Source organism: Triticum aestivum, chromosome 6D (genome assembly GCF_018294505.1).
Source record: "Triticum aestivum cultivar Chinese Spring chromosome 6D, IWGSC CS RefSeq v2.1, whole genome shotgun sequence".
NCBI lineage: Eukaryota > Viridiplantae > Streptophyta > Magnoliopsida > Poales > Poaceae > Triticum > Triticum aestivum.
The window spans coordinates 460952798-460973646 of NC_057811.1; the positions used below are offsets into that span (position 1 = coordinate 460952798).

A 20849-nucleotide genomic window follows, 5' to 3' on the forward strand; every position below is an offset into this window, starting at 1 on the left:
CTCGGCCTTGGTGATCACGTAGAGCATGTCTCCGAGGAACGCAAAATCGATGATACGAAAGTACGGCATAGCTAATGGCCCCGCCACCCACGCTCCCTTACCAGGTCGGCACAAAATGAAAGGGTACCTGCAGATGTTGCTTGTGACCGCAACGAGATCGTCGGGTGTCGACCGCATGAGAACCTTCCGGATCTCAAACTTCTCAGGAACATTCCCGATTATGGAGTTCAGCTCCGGCAACAGCACTGCGACATCGAGGAAGTGGTTGTGCAATGCGTATGTATGCTTTTGCGTAACGCCGTCCATGCGGTCGAGCACGATCCAGTCATTGGTGGAGCCGATGCATCTTGTGTTCATGGGAAGTCGGAGGCGATGGATTCCCCTGTCCGAGGGCGTCAGGTAGGCGCCGTCGTTAAGGACAACCCACGGAAGCCCTCGCCGATGGGAGTTTCGCAGGCGCAAGGCCGAGCGCCACAAGCGGCACACGGCGCGGAAGCGGGCGCGGTCGGCGATGTGCGGGAGGCAGGCGATCACCTGGCCCAGGATATCCGGTAGGAGGGTCGACCACTCCGGACTCGACGCCGCCATGGGAATTGTCCGATCCGGTCGTTCGTACTACGTGATGAATGACGAAGGTCTGTGCGATCTGCTAAGTTGCTTCCGTGCTGGCCGGGGGAGAGAGAAATATATAGCGGCAAGGCTGTCCGGTCGTGAGCCGAGTCGGATCGGATGTCCGACACCGCGCGTGCTTGCTGGCTTAGCTGCCTGGAAGCCTGTCGTGTCGGTGCCTAGCTCGACAGTTCAGTTTGAGCGTTTGAGTGTTGAACACGCGTCAAGCCTGGACAGTACTGGCCCGGATGCTTCCTGGCCTTGACAGTACTGGAGTAGTTAAGGTGTTTTTATTTTAAACTTGGATCACAATTTTCACCGGATTGATTTCTTAAGAAGCTCTCTCATTCAGGTAAGATATTCAATTTTGCCTTTAATTCTTGATTTTAACTAGGTCAACAATTTATTAAATTAATCAGCATCAATCATCGTAAAATATCATCATAAAAAGCACAACAATCCCGCGTGTCCTCTCACCACCTAAAAAAAAATCAACATCTAACACTGTAGCAACAACATGATACATGCGACCAAATTCCCACATAACTACGAGTTGATTAACAGGAAACATGTAATCACACACCCAAAAAACCCACCAAAATATCGCATTATAGAAAAGAAAAGTGTTTTCTTTTTTATAATGTGATGTTTTCGGGTGGCGCGGGCTAGGCGGCGTCAGGCGGCGGTGGTGCAGCGGCAGCGCGACGGCTTTCGGCGAAGCTCCGGCAGGGCAACACCATTTTGGCAGGCTACGCGCGGAAGTTTCAGGCGGTTGCAATCCGGTAAAAAAGATACGGAAAGACTATCTTCCTGTAAATCAGCAGGGAGAAATGCATAGCAACTTCTGGCATCGCAAGTATTAGTTTTTTTAATTTGTTTTTTCTTTTCAAATAGCAACTTTAGTTTAAAAAATGTCAAGGCCGAATTGCTTCGTGCCACACGTGTGGCACTTACAAAAAATAGTACCAGGCACCCAGAGATGCAAGGTCCTAGGGTTTGTAATAGGAAAAGTCAGTCCTGCCCTCAGTTGGATGAGGTGTATACTGCTATCTCCCTTTAGGGCATCTTCAACGACAACCCGCAAATTTCCTCTCGCATCAGTCCGTGGACAGGGGGACCAGTTCACGGACACGGATGCGGGAGGCTGCCATCCAACCGTAGTTGCATACAATTCAAACTCTCTTTCAACAAACCAGATGAAATTAGTGCAAACATGGCCAGATTTCATATAAACATGATGGATTTCAAACGAACACTGCGGATTTTCATTACATTTCGAACATTTAGAAGAAGAAAAGTACATGCCCCTAAATCTATCTTACGACGGTGGTGCCCGGCTTCCATGCCCGTGCCGTCTTCCATCCGCCATCTCCATGAGCAGCAGCGATAATACCCGTGAAGTGAAGGTGCGGCCCCCGGCGAAGAGGAGTAGAACACGGGACACGGACCAGCCCACATGGGACACCAGGCCCTATCGCCTCCCGTAGCCTACTCATCCTCAGAGGAGTCCGCGATCTGTCCATCGCTGGTGGATCTGAGTGTTGGAAATATGCCCTAGAGGCAATAATAAATGGTTATTATTATATTTCTTTGTTCATGATAATTGTCTATTGTTCATGCTATAATTGTGCTATCCGGAAATCGTAATACATGTGTGAATACATAGACCACAACGTGTCCCTAGTAAGCCTCTAGTTGACTAGCTCGTTGATCAACAGATAGTCATGGTTTCCTGACTATGGACATTGGATGTCATTGATAACGGGATCACATCATTAGGAGAATGATGTGATGGACAAGACCCAATCCTAAGCATAGCACAAAGATCGTGTAGTTCGTTTGCTAGAGCTTTTCCAATGTCAAGTATCTTTTCCTTAGACCATGAGATCGTGTAACTCCCCGATACCGTAGGAGTGCTTTGGGTGTGCCAAACGTCACAACGTAACTGGGTGACTATAAAGGTGCACTACGGGTATCTCTGAAAGTGTCTGTTGGATTGACACGGATCGAGACTGGGATTTGTCACTCCGTATAACGGAGAGGTATCTCTGGGCCCACTCGGTAATGCATCATCATAATGAGCTCAATGTGACTAAGGAGTTAGTCACGGGATCATGCATTACGGTACGAGTAAAGAGACTTGCCGGTAACGAGATTGAACAAGGTATTGGGATACCGACGATCGAATCTCGGGCAAGTAACATACCGATTGACAAAGGGAATTGTATACGGGATTGATTGAATCCTCGACATCGTGGTTCATCCGATGAGATCATCGTGGAACATGTGGGAGCCAACATGGGTATCCAGATCCCGCTGTTGGTTATTGACCGGAGAGGCGTCTCGGTCATGTCTGCATGTCTCCTGAACCCGTAGGGTCTACACACTTAAGGTTCGGTGACGCTAGGGTTGTAGAGATATTAGTATGCGGAAACCCGAAAGTTGTTCGGAGTCCCGGATGAGATCTCGGACGTCACGAGGAGTTCCGGAATGGTCCGGGGGTGAAGAATTATATATAGGAAGTCCAGTTTCGGCCACCGGGAAAGTTTCAGGGGTTATCGGTATTGTACCGGGACCACCGGAAGGGTCCCGGGGGTCCACTGGGTGGGGCCACCTGTCCCGGAGGGCCCCATGGGCTGAAGTGGGAAGGGAACCAGCCCTTAGTGGGCTGGGGCGCCCCCCCTTGGGCCTCCCCCTGCGCCTAGGGTTGGAAACCCTAGGGGTGGGGGCGCCCCACTTGGCTTGGCGGGGAAGCCACCCCCCTTTCCCCTTGGCCGCCGCCCCCCTTGTAGATGGGATCCAGGGCCGGCGCCCCCTCCCAGGGGGGCCTATATATAGTGGGGGGAGGGAGGGCAGCAGTACCACAGCCCCTGGCGCCTCCCTCTCCCGCTGCAACACCTCTCCCTCCCGCTTGCGCTTGGCGAAGCCCTGCCGGGATCCCGCTACTTCCACCACCACGCCGTCGTGCTGCTGGATCTCCATCAACCTCTCCTTCCCCCTTGCTGGATCAAGAAGGAGGAGACGTCGCTGCTCCGTACGTGTGTTGAACGCGGAGGTGCCGTCCGTTCGGCACTCCGTCATCGGTGATTTGGATCACGGCGAGTACGACTCCATCAACCCCCTTTATTGAAACGCTTCCGCTCGCGATCTACAAGGGTATGTAGATGCACTCCTTTCCCCTCGTTGCTAGTATACTCCATAGATGGATCTTGGTGATGCGTAGGAAATTTTAAAATTCTGCTACGATCCCCAACAGTGGTATCAGAGCCAGGCCTATGCGTAGTTACTATGCACGAGTAGAACACAAAGCAGTTGTGGGCGTAGATGTTGCCAATTCTTCTTGCCGCTACTAGTCTTATCTTGTTTCGGCGGTATTGTGGGATGAAGCGGCCCGGACCGACCTTACACGTACGCTTACGTGAGACAGGTTCCACCGACTGACATGCACTAGTTGCATAAGGTGGCTAGCGGGTGTCTGTCTCTCCCACTTTAGTCGGAACGGATTCGATGAAAAGGGTCCTTATGAAGGGTAAATAGAAATTGGCATATCACGTTGTGGTTTTACGTAGGTAAGAAACGTTCTTGCTAGAAACCTATACAAGCCACGTAAAAACTTGCAACAACAATTAGAGGACGTCTAACTTGTTTTTGCAGCATGTGCCTTGTGATGTGATATGGCCAGAAGATGTGATGAATGATATATGTGATGTATGAGATTGATCATATTCTTGTAATAGGAATCACGACTTGCATGTCGATGAGTATGACAACCGGCAGGAGCCATAGGAGTTGTCTTTATTTTTTGTATGACCTGCGTGTCATTGAATAACGCCATGTAAATTACTTTACTTTATTGCTAAACGCGTTAGCCATAGAAGTAGAAGTAATCGTTGGCGTGACAACTTCATGAAGACACGATGATGGAGATCATGATGATGGAGATCATGGTGTCATGCCGGTGACGAAGATGATCATGGCGCCCCGAAGATGGAGATCAAAGGAGCAGAATGATATTGGCCATATCATGTCACTATTTGATTGCATGTGATGTTTATCATGTTTTGCATCTTATTTGCTTAGAACGACGGTAGTAAGTAAGATGATCCCTTATAATAATTTCAAGAAAGTGTTCCCCCTAACTGTGCACCGTTGCGAAGGTTCGTTGTTTCGAAGCACCACGTGATGATCGGGTGTGATAGATTCTAACGTTCGCATACAACGGGTGTTGACGAGCCTAGCATGTACAGACATGGCCTCGGAACACACGCAATACACTTAGGTTGACTTGACGAGCCTAGCATGTACAGACATGGCCTCGGAACACGGAGGACCGAAAGGTCGAGCATGAGTCGTATAGAAGATACGATCAACATGGAGATGTTCACCGATCTTGACTAGTCCGTCTCACGTGATGATCGGACACGGCCTAGTTAACTCGGATCATGTTTCACTTAGATGACTAGAGGGATGTCTATCTGAGTGGGAGTTCATTGAATAATTTGATTATATGAACTTAATTATCATGAACTTAGTCTAAAATCTTTACAATATGTCTTGTAGATCAAATGGCCCACGTTGTCCTCAACTTCAACGCGTTCCTAGAGAAAACCAAGCTGAAAGATGATGGCAGCAACTATACGGACTGGGTCCGGAACCTGAGGATCATCCTCATAGCTGCCAAGAAAGATTATGTCCTAGAAGCACCGCTAGGTGAAGCACCCATCCCAGAGAACCAAGACGTTATGAACGCTTGGCAATCACGTGCTGATGATTACTCCCTCGTTCAGTGCGGCATGCTTTACAGCTTAGAACCGGGGCTCCAAAAGCGTTTTGAGAAGCATGGAGCATATGAGATGTTCGAAGAGCTGAAAATGGTTTTCCAAGCTCATGCCCGGGTCGAGAGATATGAAGTCTCCGACAAGTTCTTCAGCTGTAAAATGGAGGAAAATAGTTCTGTTAGTGAGCACATACTCAGAATGTCTGGGTTACACAACCGCTTGTCTCAGCTGGGAGTTAATCTCCGGATGACGCGGTCATTGACAGAATCCTTCAGTCGCTTCCACCAAGCTACAAGAGCTTTGTGATGAACTTCAATATGCAGGGGATGGAAAAGACCATTCCTGAGGTATATTCAATGCTGAAATCAGCGGAGGTGGAGATCAGAAAGGAACATCAAGTGTTGATGGTGAATAAAACCACTAAGTTCAAGAAAGGCAAGGGTAAGAAGAACTTCAAGAAGGACGGCAAGGGAGTTGCCGCGCCCGGTAAGCCAGTTGCCGGGAAGAAGTCGAAGAATGGACCCAAGCCTGAGACTGAGTGCTTTTATTGCAAGGGAAGTGGTCACTGGAAGCGGAACTGCCCCAAATACTTAGCGGACAAGAAGGCCGGCAACACCAAAGGTATATGTGATATACATGTAATTGATGTGTACCTTACCAGTACTCGTAGTAGCTCCTGGGTATTTGATACCGGTGCGGTTGCTCATATTTGTAACTCAAAACAGGAACTGCGGAATAAGCGGAGACTGGCAAAGGACGAGGTGACGATGCGCGTCGGGAATGGTTCCAAGGTCGATGTGATCGCCGTCGGCACGCTGCCTCTGCATTTACCTACGGGATTAGTTTTAAACCTCAATAATTGTTATTTAGTGCCAGCTTTGAGCATGAACATTGTATCTGGATCTCGTTTAATTCGAGATGGCTACTCATTTAAATCCGAGAATAATGGTTGTTCTATTTATATGAGAGATATGTTTTATGGTCATGCCCCGCTGGTCAATGGTTTATTCTTGATGAATCTCGAACGTGATGTTACACATATTCATAGTGTGAATACCAAAAGATGTAAAGTTGATAACGATAGTCCCACATACTTGTGGCACTGCCGCCTTGGTCACATTGGTGTCAAGCGCATGAAGAAGCTCCATGCAGATGGACTTTTGGAGTCTCTTGATTACGAATCATTTGACACGTGCGAACCATGCCTCATGGGTAAGATGACCAAGACTCCGTTCTCCGGAACAATGGAGCGAGCAACCAATTTATTGGAAATCATACATACCGATGTGTGCGGTCCAATGAGTGTTGAGGCTCGCGGAGGATATCGTTATGTTCTCACTCTCACTGATGACTTAAGTAGATATGGGTATGTCTACCTAATGAAACACAAGTCTGAAACCTTTGAAAAGTTCAAGGAATTTCAGAGTGAGGTTGAGAATCAACGTGACAGGAAAATAAAGTTCTTACGATCAGATCGTGGTGGAGAATATTTAAGTCACGAATTTGGTACGCACTTAAAGAAATGTGGAATCGTTTCACAACTCACGCCGCCTGGAACACCTCAGCGAAATGGTGTGTCCGAACGTCGTAATCGCACTCTATTGGATATGGTGCGATCTATGATGTCTCTTACCGATCTACCGCTCTCATTTTGGGGCTATGCTTTAGAGACTGCCGCATTCACTTTAAATAGGGCTCCGTCGAAATCCGTTGAGACGACACCGTATGAATTATGGTTTGGGAAGAAACCTAAGCTGTCGTTTCTAAAAGTTTGGGGATGCGATGCTTATGTCAAGAAACTTCAACCTGAAAAGCTCGAACCCAAGTCGGAAAAATGCGTCTTCATAGGATACCCTAAGGAAACTATTGGGTATACCTTCTACCTCAGATCCGAAGGCAAGATCTTTGTTGCCAAGAATGGGTCCTTTCTGGAGAAAGAGTTTCTCTCGAAAGAATTAAGTGGGAGGAAAGTGGAACTTGATGAGGTGATAGTCACCCCTTCCGAACCGGAAAGTAGCGCAGCGCGGGAAGATGTTCCTGTGGTGCCTACACCGACTGGGGAGGAAGTTAATGATGATGATCATGAAGCTTCGGATCAAGTTACTGCTGAACTTCGTAGGTCCACAAGGACACGTTCCGCACCAGAGTGGTACGGCAACCCTGTCCTGGAAATCATGTTGTTAGACAACGGTGAACCTTCGAACTATGAAGAAGCGATGGCGGGCCCGGATTCCGACAAATGGCTAGAAGCCATGAAATCCGAGATAGGATCCATGTATGAAAACGAAGTATGGACTTTGACTGACTTGCCCGATGATCGGCGAGCCATAGAAAATAAATGGATCTTTAAGAAGAAGACAGACGCGGATGGTAATGTGACCATCTATAAGGCTCGACTTGTCGCTAAGGGTTATCGACAAGTTCAAGGGGTTGACTACGATGAGACTTTCTCACCCGTAGCGAAGCTGAAGTCCGTCCGAATCATGTTAGCAATTGCCGCATTCTATGATTATGAGATATGGCAAATGGACGTCAAAACGGCATTCCTTAACGGCTTTCTTAAGGAAGAATTGTATATGATGCAGCCGGAAGGTTTTGTCGATCCTAAGAATGCTAACAAGGTATGCAAGCTCCAGCGCTCCATCTATGGGCTGGTGCAAGCATCTCGGAGTTGGAACATTCGTTTGATGAGATGATCAAAGCGTTTGGGTTTACACAGACTTATGGAGAAGCCTGTGTTTACAAGAAAGTGAGTGGGAGCTCTGTAGCATTTCTCTTATTATATGTGGATGACATACTATTGATGGGAAATGATATAGAATTCTTGGAAAGTATAAAGGCCTATTTGAATAAGTGTTTTTCAATGAAGGACCTTGGAGAAGCTGCTTATATATTAGGCATCAAGATCTATAGAGATAGATCAAGACGCCTCATTGGTCTTTCACAGAGTACGTACCTTGACAAGATATTGAAGAAGTTCAATATGGATCAGTCCAAGAAGGGGTTCTTGCCTGTATTGCAAGGTGTGCAATTGAGCACGGCTCAATGCCCGACCACGGCAGAAGATAGAGAAAAGATGAGTGTCATCCCCTATGCCTCGGCCATAGGGTCTATTATGTATGCCATGCTGTGTACCAGACCTGATGTAAACCTTGCCGTAAGTTTGGTAGGAAGGTACCAAAGTAATCCCGGCATGGAACACTGGACAGCGGTCAAGAATATCCTGAAGTACCTGAAGAGGACTAAGGATATGTTTCTCGTTTATGGAGGTGACGAAGAGCTCGTCGTAAAGGGTTACGTCGACGCTAGCTTCGACACAGATCTGGATGACTCGAAGTCACAAACCGGATACGTGTATATTTTGAATGGAGGGGCAGTAAGCTGGTGCAGTTGCAAGCAAAGCGTCGTGGCGGGATCTACATGTGAAGCGGAGTACATGGCAGGCCTCAGAGGCAGCGCAAGAAGCAATCTGGATGAAGGAGTTCATTACCGACCTAGGGGTGATTCCCAATGCGTCGGGCCCGATGACTCTCTTCTGTGACAACACTGGAGCTATTGCCCTTGCCAAGGAGCCCAGGTTTCACAGGAAGACCAGGCATATCAAGCGTCGCTTCAACTCCATTCGTGAAAGTGTTCAAAATGGAGACATAGATATTTGTAAAGTACATACGGACCTGAATGTAGCAGATCCGTTGACTAAACCTCTCCCTAGAGCAAAACATGATCAACACCAGAACGCTATGGGTGTTCGATTCATCACAATGTAACTAGATTATTGACTCTAGTGCAAGTGGGAGACTGTTGGAAATATGCCCTAGAGGCAATAATAAATGGTTATTATTATATTTCTTTGTTCATGATAATTGTCTATTGTTCATGCTATAATTGTGTTATCCGGAAATCGTAATACATGTGTGAATACATAGACCACAACGTGTCCCTAGTAAGCCTCTAGTTGACTAGCTCGTTGATCAACAGATAGTCATGGTTTCCTGACTATGGACATTGGATGTCATTGATAACGGGATCACATCATTAGGAGAATGATGTGATGCACAAGACCCAATCCTAAGCATAGCACAAAGATCGTGTAGTTCGTTTGCTAGAGCTTTTCCAATGTCAAGTATCTTTTCCTTAGACCATGAGATCGTGTAACTCCCGGATACCGTAGGAGTGCTTTGGGTGTGCCAAACGTCACAACGTAACTGGGTGACTATAAAGGTACACTACGGGTATCTCTGAAAGTGTCTGTTGGGTTGACACGGATCGAGACTGGGATTTGTCACTCCGTATAACGGAGAGGTATCTCTGGGCCCACTCGGTAATGCATCATCATAATGAGCTCAATGTGACTAAGGAGTTAGTCACGGGATCATGCATTACGGTACGAGTAAAGAGACTTGCCGGTAACGAGATTGAACAAGGTATTGGGATACCGACGATCGAATCTCGGGCAAGTAACATACCGATTGACAAAGGGAATTGTATACGGGATTGATTGAATCCTCGACATCGTGGTTCATCCGATGAGATCATCGTGGAACATGTGGGAGCCAACATGGGTATCCAGATCCCGCTGTTGGTTATTGACCGGAGAGGCGTCTCGGTCATGTCTGCATGTCTCCCAAACCCGTAGGGTCCACACACTTAAGGTTCGGTGACGCTAGGGTTGTAGAGATATTAGTATGCGGAAACCCGAAAGTTGTTCGGAGTCCCGGATGAGATCCCGGACGTCACGAGGAGTTCCGGAATGGTCCGGAGGTGAAGAATTATATATAGGAAGTCCAGTTTCGGCCATTGGGAAAGTTTCGGGGGTTATCGGTATTGTACCGGGACCACCGGAAGGGTCCCGGGGGTCCACCGGGTGGGGCCACCTGTCCCGGAGGGCCCCATGGGCTGAAGTGGGAAGGGAACCAGCCCTTAGTGGGCTGGGGCGCCCCCCCCCCTTGGGCCTCCCCCTGCGCCTAGGGTTGGAAACCCTAGGAGTGGGGGGCGCCCCACTTGGCTTGGGGGGGAAGCCACCCCCCCCCCTTTCCCCTTGGCCGTCGCCCCCCTTGTAGATGGGATCCAGGGCCGGCGCCCCCCCTCCCAGGGGGCCTATATATAGTGGGGGAGGGAGGGCAGCAGTACCACAGCCCCTGGCGCCTCCCTCTCCCCCTGCAACACCTCTCCCTCCCGCTTGCGCTTGGCGAAGCCCTGCCGGGATCCCGCTACTTCCACCACCATGCCGTCGTGCTGCTGGATCTCCATCAACCTCTCCTTCTCCCTTGCTGGATCAAGAAGGAGGAGACGTCACTGCTCCGTACGTGTGTTGAACGCGGAGATGTCGTCCGTTCGGCACTCCGTCATCGGTGATTTGGATCACGGCGAGTACGACTCCATCAACCCCGTTCATTGGAACGCTTCCGCTCGCGATCTACAAGGGTATGTAGATGCACTCCTTTCCCCTCGTTGCTAGTATACTCCATAGATGGATCTTGGTGATGCGTAGGAAATTTTAAAATTCTGCTACGATCCCCAGCACTGAGGCCACGACGGAAATGGTGGCGCCGACGCTGTCGTCGTCCCACTAGGCTGCTTGATAGTTCGCGTGCGGCGTGTAGGAGGCGCAGCAGGCATTGTTCGCGTCCACGATCGCCTGGGGCTACGCCTCGGTAGTGGCCGCTTCCTGACGAGTGGCGGCTTGAGCGCGGCCGGCATCATAGATGGCACGCTGCTCCGTGACGGAGTTGGGGTTAGCTGCGGTCATGGTCGCCATAGCCTCCTCGCTCGCGCGTTTGCCGTAGATCTGGCCGTCCGCCAGCCGGTGCCGCTCCAGGAGGAACAAGTTGTACCATTGTTCTTCCTACGCTTGCCATGGCGGCGTTGTAGTGCGCCTACATCTGCTCTATGGTGAAGCCAGCATGCACAAGAGGCTCGGAAGCCGCGGTGGCGTCATCGCAGTCCGTCTCCATCATGGTGTTGTCCTCATCCTCGGAGACCTCGAGTGAGCTGGCCGGCAAGCCGGCCTCAATCCGCATGGCACGGCGGCTCTACCAGGCGGTGGCAAGGGCGGCCACATCGTGCTTCATCTCCACGGAAAGGCTCTCCCACAGAGCTTTGCCGCGTGCAGTCATGGTGGATGCAGTGAAAGGGAGGAGGATGGGGGCGGCTTGTGTTGTGGTGTGGATTTAGCCGGGTGTGGCCGCCTTTAAATAGCGGATTCGACGACGCGTCCGGGTGCGTTAATGTGCGGCGCGGAGTGGGTTTCTCGGCCGGCGAGCCTGCTTAATGGCGACATATGGACAGATGGGGCATTGAACGGGCGTGGTAGATATCCGTCCCGTCCAGTCACGCCTCTTCGGCATGGAACAGACGCAGACACCAGAGACGCCTCAGCAGGCACGCCGCTTCAATGGAGGAGGCAGTGAGAGGTCGCGTCCGCCCTGAGCCGTCTTCAATGTGGAGCGGCGCTCTCTACAGTGGCATGAATGCGGAAAGTTGGCGCTGGGGGGAACGCGCGGGGGCAAGGAAGGAGGGTTTGGGTGGACCAGGGTGGTCAGAGGCGGGCGTGGGGCGGTCCAGACTCCCGCCAAGACCCCCCGATTTGTTTTCGGTTTATGGGAGAAAGTACGTCCGGACCGCGCCGTGAACCGATACAGACCCGCGTTGGATGACTTTCACGGTCTGAACAGCGTGGTCTGGACGGATGCGGGAGGTTAGAGGGTCGGTGTTGAAGTTGCCCTTAGTAGTATATATAGAGTACCATAAAAAAGCTCTACCAACTCTTCTCATAGTTGCTAATCATCAACATTCCAAATACAACAGTTGCTTTGTTTGCAGAAAAAAATAGTTACCAATGATGTAGGTTCGTTGATCCACAGTTTACATCACACATTGCACTAAGGAATGATTGAGATAGTATAAGAGGAAAAATATAGGAAACTGAGATAGTAGGAAAGGCCATAATACTTGGTGAAGTATGTATGAAGCAGGAATGCACCTATGAGGGGAAAAGAAACAAAAAAATCAGGTTATATTTGCCATTTTTAGACAACTAGGTTTGGTGGAAAAACCCACGTCGCCCTCCATCGATTATGTAATGGGTTCATGTGCATCAACGGTCTAATTGTCTTGGATTTGATGTCAAACACATCGTTAGTATCAGGGAAATAAATGACATCCTCTTCGATTTCTCCACCAGCATAAACTGTGTTGCTGAAGCGATAGCTGGTGAAGATTGCTTGGTCGCCACCCAACCCACTCTCCGTAGGTACCCATGCTCATGCATCCATGTCTGCCTCAAACACTTCGACCTTACGAGTGTGGTGAGTTGGAGTGATGGCTGCAATAAGCCGCTCTCTCTTAACCATGAGCAATTTACCTTTTAACTGGACAAGGTGCCTGCTGGTGTGGATTTCATTCCACCCTTCTCTTGCACCATCTTCACATTCAGAAAAAGTTTTTTCTTCCATGGAAGCAAAATGTTGACGATCATCGTCGGTGTCATTATCTTCACCAACCAATTCATCATGGGCTTTCTCGTCGCTTGATGAATCGATGTCACTCAACCTCTTCCACATGTCGTCGTCATACATATCGTCCTCATGGCCGGGAGCATGCCTGATGATCCGTTTGACATTGGTAACAGTGGGCTTGCCATCATCGTCCTCAGCAAGATGTAGTGCAAAAAGGTCCTCGGCCTTGGTGATCGCATAGAGCTTGTTGTCTCCAGAAAACAGAATGTCACAGATACAAAAGTAGGGCATGGCCAATATCCTTGGTACCCACACTCCCTTCCCAGGTCGGCACAGGATCAAAGGGTATTTCCATATGTTTGCTGTGACAGCAATAAGGTCTTGGGGTGTCGAACGCATGACCACCTTGCGGATCTCGAAATCCTCCGGAACATTGCCGATGATGGAGTCCAGCTCTGGGAGCGGGACGGTGACGCCGGAAGAGTAGTTGTGCAGCCTGTACGTGTGCGTCTGCGTAGCGTCGTCTTTACAGTCGAGGGCGATCCAGTCGCCGGTTGAGCCAACACACTCGGTGTTCTTGCCGAAGGGCGCGCGGTGGATGCCGCCATCTGAGAGCGTCAGGAAGGTGCCGTCGAGAAGGACGACCCACGGGAGCCGCCGCCGAGGGGAGACGTGCAGGCGCACGGCGGAATGCCACGAGCGGCAGACCGCGCGGAAGCGGGCGCGGTCGGCGATGTGCAGGAGGCGGGCGATCAGCTGGTCCAGGAGGTCCGGCAGGAGGCTGGACCACCGCGAGGTCGATGCCGCCATGGCCATGGCCAGGATCGGGTCAGATCTTCTTCTTTTTTGGTGTGGGATCAGATCCATATCGATCGATCGCAGGTGAACTGCGTAGGAGAAAATCGCGTGTGTGCCCAGCGGGGGAGAGGATTAATATGTAGTGCGACGCAGGTTGCCCGGCCGTGATCCGAGTCTGTGTCTGATCGTGTGCCAAGCGTGTACGTGCATGGTTCACGAACGAGTCACGCTCGGGTCGGGCGTGGACTAGCCAGCCAAGTCAACCCATGACTAAACGTATTCTTCGTGCACAAATGCCTCCCCTCGTTCCGAGCGAATCGGCGTGCGTGCGTCCTCGTCGTCGGACGGAGACTCGTTGCCGACGGCGTCCGTCGGAAGCACAATCACCTCTCCCGCTGACGCGGCCGTCAATCAACCTATATATGCGAGGTCGTCACATTCCTCTCCGCTCAGCGTCGCTCAATCGATCGCGCGTACACCCTCGTCTCATCAGTTGCAATACTAATCGATCGAGCGCAAAAACAACATTTCTTTTTCAGGTTGCACCGTCTCTAACGGTATCCGCGCGTGCAGGAAGAACGTTGTACGGCAGACTGCTAGGTCCGATTAGACAACCAGCGGCGAGTGGAGGTGGCTAGTTGCAACACATGCAAAGCCCTAATGAGGGCGCCGAAATCAAATAAGTGTGCCGCACCTCCACTATAAATAACCATCTATCGCGGGCTCAACACTTGGGCCCCACATGGACCCTAAAGCCCAAAGTTTACTCGGTCACAATCCAAGTCCAGCTCGGATCACATGGGTCGAGCGATCCGTCCAAATACACCGCCGGTGGATTTGACATTACCAAGGATTTAGGGATGTGTATCTTCTATGGTGGACCAGGTTCCAAAAGGGTCTGATGATAGTAATATGTATGGACTCGACAAAGCTAATAAAACAGCCACCATATGATCAAATGAGTGATTTTTCCTTCGTTTCTAAATACAAGTCTTTTTAAAATGAGTGAATCTATACTCTAAATACGTTTATATATATTTGTATGTAGTCTCTGTTGAAATTTCTAAAAGGCTTATATATCATCGAGGTCCATGTGCATGATCATAGCGAGAATATGTAATGAAATCACACTGAGCAAAACTACCGAGTACTGACAGACCGGCCGCGCGCGCCTCCGCCGTCCGTTGGTTCTACCTAAGCAGCGACTTGTCCTTATGCCTTCCTATTCGCTCCCTTTGTGTTCGACACTTTATTTATCACACGAAAGTGCTACAACAGCTCCGTACACTTGCAAGTCATCAATCCACGTGGGGCCCCAAGGGAAACGTTGTTGGCTTGGCCCTTCGCTTTGCATCGATTGATCTCCAGCGCGCGTGCGTGAAAGAGTCTCTTCAAAAATATGTTGGTTGGGTATTAAAGGTGATGGTATAAAACATTTTAAGGATAAATGATGAAAGAAATTGTGAGGCCGTATTCAAACCTCACTTACTCACAAATTAACAAAACCATTCGGGTAGTATGAAAAATTAATCGTCTCATTTATATTTACTCCCTCCGTTTTTAAATATAAGTCTTTTTAGAGGTTTCAAATGGACTACAACATACGGATGCACATAGACATATTTTAGAGTGTAGATTCACTCATTTTATTCCGTATGCAGTCTCTTGTTGAAATCTCTAAAAAGATTTATATTTAGGAACAGAGTGAGTAGCATATCTTTTGGTGGCAATAAATTAATCCTGTTAACACTTTCCGTATCAAACTTGGAACTTGTGAAGATTTTCCTATGCATCAAACACATCACATCATTTATATGGCATTAACACCGTATATTTTGTACAAAAGAGAAGGATGATCATATCTTAGGGAAATTAATGGCATATTTTCCAACACAAATTATCATAGTGCAATTAATGCTATAATTTTGTAGAGGTAATATATCTTAGTGCAATTAATATATGATATCTTTTGTACGCGTACAGTGAACTAATTCCTTATGATATATCTTATAATTATTCGCAACATTAAATGTGTGGTACGCTCAGATGCATATAAATATGGTGGTATAGGAATTCCAAAACTAACAATTCCAGGTTCTAACAATGAAAGGAACACAAGCCATTAGTGTGACTCTTCTTATGTCATTTCTTGTTCTAGCGACCAGAGGAAAAGATGTGAGATATAGAAGGCAAGAGGAAGACAATACCCAGATTCTCACTTATCAAGGAGTTAATAAAACCATTCAGGTATGACTAATTAACCTTCTCATGTATATTTAGCATATATTTTTATGACTAACAAGCAAAGGAAATCTCAAAATAGATGGAAGACGGAGACGTCTATGACTGCATCGATGTGTATAAGCAACCGGGTTTAAACCACCCATTGTTGAAAGACCATAAAATCCAGGTAAATTAATTTCATAAAAATATGATATACATCCATGAATTGCTCAGTATATTGTCAGTTCATAATTAAGTCCACGAATGTTGCTTTAGTGTGTTCTACTCCCTTCTTGTTTCATCAATCTTTCTGGATATGCTTTTTTACATTAGAAAATTAGGACTATTGAAAGTGAACTAAAGTGACAACCTTTTGACATAGTATAAGCTATGTCAATGATGAATAAAACTACAACATGTTTTGTGTGTATTGTCTGGTGCATTTGTAATATTTTGTTACATGGTGGTTGATTTTATTTTCAAACAGATGAAACCAAGTTCTATCCCTGTTTGGATGGATACCGAAACATTTCCTTCGGATTCTTTTTCACAAGCGGAACCATCTATCATCGAGTGCCCAACAGGAACAGTTCCAATACTGCGTAGTAACGGAAGTAGCACCATAGCAACACACAATATTGATGGGCTCAAAAACGATATGCAATGGGAGGTGAGTTTTTGTATAAGTTACAAAATGAATTTGTTATCATAGTTTGATGGGATGTTTTGATAGGGTTGATTATGCCAATTGACGTATAATTGTGGCATTTATGATGCATATCATATGTACAATGTTGGATTAAAGATGCACCATAGACACTAAAATAATCTAATTAAATTCTAAGAAAGTACTCTAAGAAAAAAAAAGTCATATTTGGATGGTAACGGTTAACTTTCCATCGAGGGTCACAATAATGAACGGTTTAGATTCACCAAGTTATTATGGAACAATGAGCTTTTTTGGCAATTTTATAGTGAATGAAGGGCCTTGTACTCTACAACATTTGAGTAGTTAGGAATGATTTTTGTGCCCTTAGATTTTTATATCTACTAATAAGTTATGTATGAGCATTATTTTAGTTGTACATGAAGGAATTCCGATTTCATTACCAAGTTTTAGTAATTCACACTTTGGAGAGTTTCATATATACTAGTCCCAAATTCTTAGTTTTTGGCATTAAGTTGTATTCATTAATTTCATTACTCTTTCCTTCCCAAAATGTGAATGACCACACATCTTAAGATTTAAGTTGTATCGACAACATGGCAATATGAAATGAAATTGATAACATTTAAAATGCATTTGAATATGAATAATATAATATGATTTATGTGTCACATAACTTAGAACTTCTTAGCTTAATTAGTGGTCCAATTAAAAATTCTGATGGGATTGGTGCCTTACATTTTTTATAACGTGAATTAGATGAGATATCCTATCAGGTTTATCTATACATAGTATTCATTCTTGACATTTGCATATGTTACTTTTATTTCTTGCAGAGGGCAGGACTCAGATACATGGGTGATTTATATGGGGCGTGTGCTTCATTAAATGTTTGGGAGCCAAAGGTTAAAGGTAGCCAGGATTCTAGTGCAATTTGGATAAGTATTGAAAATAGAAGAGGACAACAGCCTGATCGGGTGAGCGCCGGTCTTCGGGTAGCTCCAGCATTGAGTGGTGATGCTTTTGTTAGACTTCATGTTGCTTGGGTAATGCATAATATTATTTGGATACATGCTCTCTCTCTCTCTCTCTCTCTCTCTCTCTACATATATATATATATATATATATATATATATATATATATATATATATATATATATAATGTATGTTGATTTTTTGTTTTTGTTTTTGACCTTGGAACAAACTTCACAGTTCGATGGCTATTCAAAGAAGGGTTGCATTGACCACAGCTGTCCTGGATATGTGCAAGTCCACCCCCACATTGGTCCTGGATCAAGAATACAACCATCCTCTGTCTATGGTGGAGACCAGAGAGTAGCAGACATTCAAATATTCAAGGTATGTATTATGTTATTCTTAAAATAAATTTGCGATGCCTCAAGTATGTACCATGTACAAATGAACTAATTTATTTATTTATTTATGGGCATATAGCTAACTAATTAATGTTGAATTATTTTAGGAGCCGAAATCAAACTATTGGTGGGTGAGTTACAATAACATAGCAATTGGATATTGGCCGGGTGGGCTGTTCGAATTCATTAGATACAGGGGCGATTTGGCGTTCTGGGGCGGGCAGGTTGAGGGGCCGACAGCGTCATCAAAGTCTCCGCAGATGGGCAGCGGGCATTTTGCTTCGGAAGGATTTGGAAAAGCAGCGTTCATAAGAAAGATCGAGATTGCAGACGACACGGTCAAGTTTGCGACCCCAAATAGATACATGGTGGAGCATGGGTCGAGCGATCAGTCCAAATACACCACGGGTGGATTTGACATTAGCAAGGATTTCGGGATGACTATCTACTATGGTGGACCAGGCTCCATGAGGGCCTGATCTGATGATAGTAATATGTATGGACGCACAAGACAAAGCTAATAAAGCAGTCACCATATATATGATGGAATGAGTGATGGTGTAGTGATATATATATATATGTTTCCTTTGTTTCTAAATACAAGTCTTTTTAGAGATTTCAACGCGGGCCATATACGGAACAAAATGAGTGAATGTACACTCTACATCTGTAAGTAGCCTCTATTGATGGAATTTCTAAGAGGCTTATATGTCATGGAGTTCCGTGTGCATGATCATATATCGCGAGAATATGTAATGAAATCACACTGAGGTCCGGATGGGATTTTCTTGTTTCTTGCAAAGTATGCCGGGAGGGAGTAGAAAAGCCATGGGATAATGGTTGCGACGGAGCAAAACTAGCGAGCACCGACAGACCGGCCGCGCGCGCCTCCGCTGTCCGTTGGTTCTACCTGAGCAGCGACTCGTCCTTGTGGCGGGACACGATCTTGGCGGTGTCGCGCCACCGCGACACCTCGCGCTCCTTGTCCTGCAGCTTCCTCTGCGCGCGCTGCAGCTCCGTCTCCAGCTCCGCGATCCGCTGCTCGTGCTGCGACTGCAGGAGCTCGTGCAGCCTCCGCTCCAGGACCCGGGCCGGCACGCCGCCGTGGCACGGCTTGCTCTCTTCGTCCTCCTCGTCAGTGTCTCCCTCCTCCTCCTCCTCGTTGTCTTGGTGTTCCTTGCATTCTGTTGCCGCGTCGTCGAGTACACCGTCGATGTCGACACAATCAGGGGAGCCGCTCTCCGAGGAGATGTCGCTCTTGGCCTCCGACTGCAAATTAAAGTTCAGTCGGAGAGAACTTAGTACAGAATTGTCAAATTGACATAGAGCGAGCGTGAGCACCACTAGTTGTACGAGCACGACGACACCTCGAGCTGGTGATCTCGCCGCGTGGTCACGCACTCCTCCTCCCCGTCGCCGTCGTTGGAGTCGAGCTGTAGGCGCGTCAGTTCCGCCTCGAGCTCCGCTTCCATCTGATCCATCGCGGCGACAGAAACTCCAACGCCGGCATCGCCGCACTCCGAGGCGGCATCACGCGAACCGCGGGACAACGAGGCGTCCTCGCCGCCGGCATCAGCGAAGACGATGCGCTCCTTCAGGACGCTGGCACCGTCGTCGACATGGCCGCCGTCAGACAAGTCGGAGCGGGTGCTGCCACGCGCCTCCGCCCTGACGTCCAGCACCAGCCGCTCCATCTGGGCGCGCAGCTCCGCCATCCTGCTCAGCTCCGCCGCGCCCCTGGACAGCAGCAGCACCAGGCCCGCGCCCAGCCCGAGGCTCGCGGCCGACACCTCCGGCGCCACCTTCATCCCTGCGCAAAGAATTAACCACGCCACGCCATTGGCCATCATCATCAACGACAATTACTAACTCAGCCAGGTCGCGGTGATCACTCACGTACCCTGCAGGGAACTCCGAGGCGACTCGCGAGCCTCTGTTTCTTGCTTGCTCGCCATGACCACCTTTGGCGCGGCCACCTCCTCCTCTACGGCGTCCTCCTTGGCGGCCGCTCCGGCGCCGCTGGAGCAGTAGCGGGGGATGCGCATGCGGCAGCCAAACCCGCCGCCGCCGCCCCCGCCGAGGATGCGCGACAGCAAGGACCGCGGTGAGCGGCACTCGCCCCGGATCCTGCTGGCGCCGGCAGCATTGGTGAGGAGGGCGCCGACGGTGGCGGGAGATGAAGATGGCGAGGCGGAGAGGCGCGGGGGCAGCGGCAGCGCTTGCGCCGTGCTCGTCTGCATTGCCATTTCCAATCGAGACTCTGAATGGCGCGGCAATGGCGAGGGGAATGGTGGAGGATTCCATGTTAGGCGTGCGTATTTATAAGGAGACTGAAATCGCGGGGAGTGTGGGGTTTAAATGGGCGTTATACCTTCCGTGTCCTTTGACCAACCACCCTTCATTTTCCCCTTGATCAGTAACGCTGTCTATTTCAGGCGACTGAGGATAGAGGGTGTGCTACTAACGTTTTGCCAAATCTTTTCCATGTTTCTCAGTTGTTTGAATTTGTGAGTCTCTGTATATAAAATTGTACTCTTTCAGTTTGAAATGTGCCACCTCCGTGACAAGTTTGCGCAATTCTAGTTTGTAAGGGTTGGCAGTTGATACATACACTCAAAAATTTGACTTGCTTCAAAAAAACTCAGACAACCAATAAATTAACATGGCTACTAAATTTCTACGCCTGAAGCAGAATCTTTGCCAAATTGAGGGGTTTCTCATTTTCAATTTCATTCCAACGAAATCAATAAAAACACGTTTCACACAAACAAAAAGAAAATCAATAAAAACACATGGCGAGGCAAGGTTGACTGAAGCGGAATATCATGATAGATTTTATCTTGGGGTTCTATAACGTGCACGTAATAGGTACCTTACAAATTAGAACTGTGTGACATTTGGCTAGTCGCCATTTTTGTCGACTAGGCCTTGTTTAAGACTT

At 48.1% G+C, this 20849-nt stretch overlaps 2 protein-coding genes across 2 annotated transcripts; one reads left to right on the plus strand and one right to left on the minus strand.

Annotated features, from left to right (window-relative positions):
- Positions 1-15731: 15731 nt before the first annotated feature.
- Positions 15732-18438, plus strand: LOC123142004 (uncharacterized). Its single transcript, XM_044561041.1, has 6 exons — positions 15732-15889; positions 15966-16052; positions 16353-16535; positions 17369-17578; positions 17745-17891; positions 18016-18438. Exons 1-6 carry the CDS (start codon positions 15746-15748, stop codon positions 18385-18387), a joined length of 1143 nt encoding a protein of 380 aa, XP_044416976.1. The 5' UTR covers positions 15732-15745; the 3' UTR covers positions 18388-18438.
- Positions 18439-18614: 176 nt separating this feature from the next.
- Positions 18615-20185, minus strand: LOC123142002 (protein POLAR LOCALIZATION DURING ASYMMETRIC DIVISION AND REDISTRIBUTION). The gene is made up of 3 exons (XM_044561039.1): positions 19809-20185; positions 19276-19718; positions 18615-19177 (listed from the first exon to the last, which is right to left on the minus strand). The coding sequence occupies exons 1-3, from the start codon at positions 20152-20154 to the stop codon at positions 18815-18817; spliced, it is 1152 nt and encodes a 383-aa protein (XP_044416974.1). The 5' UTR covers positions 20155-20185; the 3' UTR covers positions 18615-18814.
- Positions 20186-20849: the final 664 nt, after the last annotated feature.

Bases quoted from the DNA above. Each gene is read 5' to 3' on its own strand.
- LOC123142002 (XM_044561039.1), bottom strand. From the start codon at position 20,154: ATGGCAATGCAGACGAGCACGGCGCAAGCGCTGCCGCTGCCCCCGCGC. The intron at 19,719-19,808 runs GTACGTGAGTGA...TTCTTTGCGCAG, and splicing joins GCCTCGGAGTTCCCTGCAGG to GGATGAAGGTGGCGCCGGAG. The intron at 19,178-19,275 runs GTGTCGTCGTGC...TTTAATTTGCAG, and splicing joins GGCGAGATCACCAGCTCGAG to TCGGAGGCCAAGAGCGACAT.
- LOC123142004 (XM_044561041.1), top strand. From the start codon at position 15,746: ATGAAAGGAACACAAGCCATTAGTGTGACTCTTCTTATGTCATTTCTT. The intron at 15,890-15,965 runs GTATGACTAATT...ATCTCAAAATAG, and splicing joins GAGTTAATAAAACCATTCAG to ATGGAAGACGGAGACGTCTA. The intron at 17,892-18,015 runs GTATGTATTATG...GAATTATTTTAG, and splicing joins CAGACATTCAAATATTCAAG to GAGCCGAAATCAAACTATTG.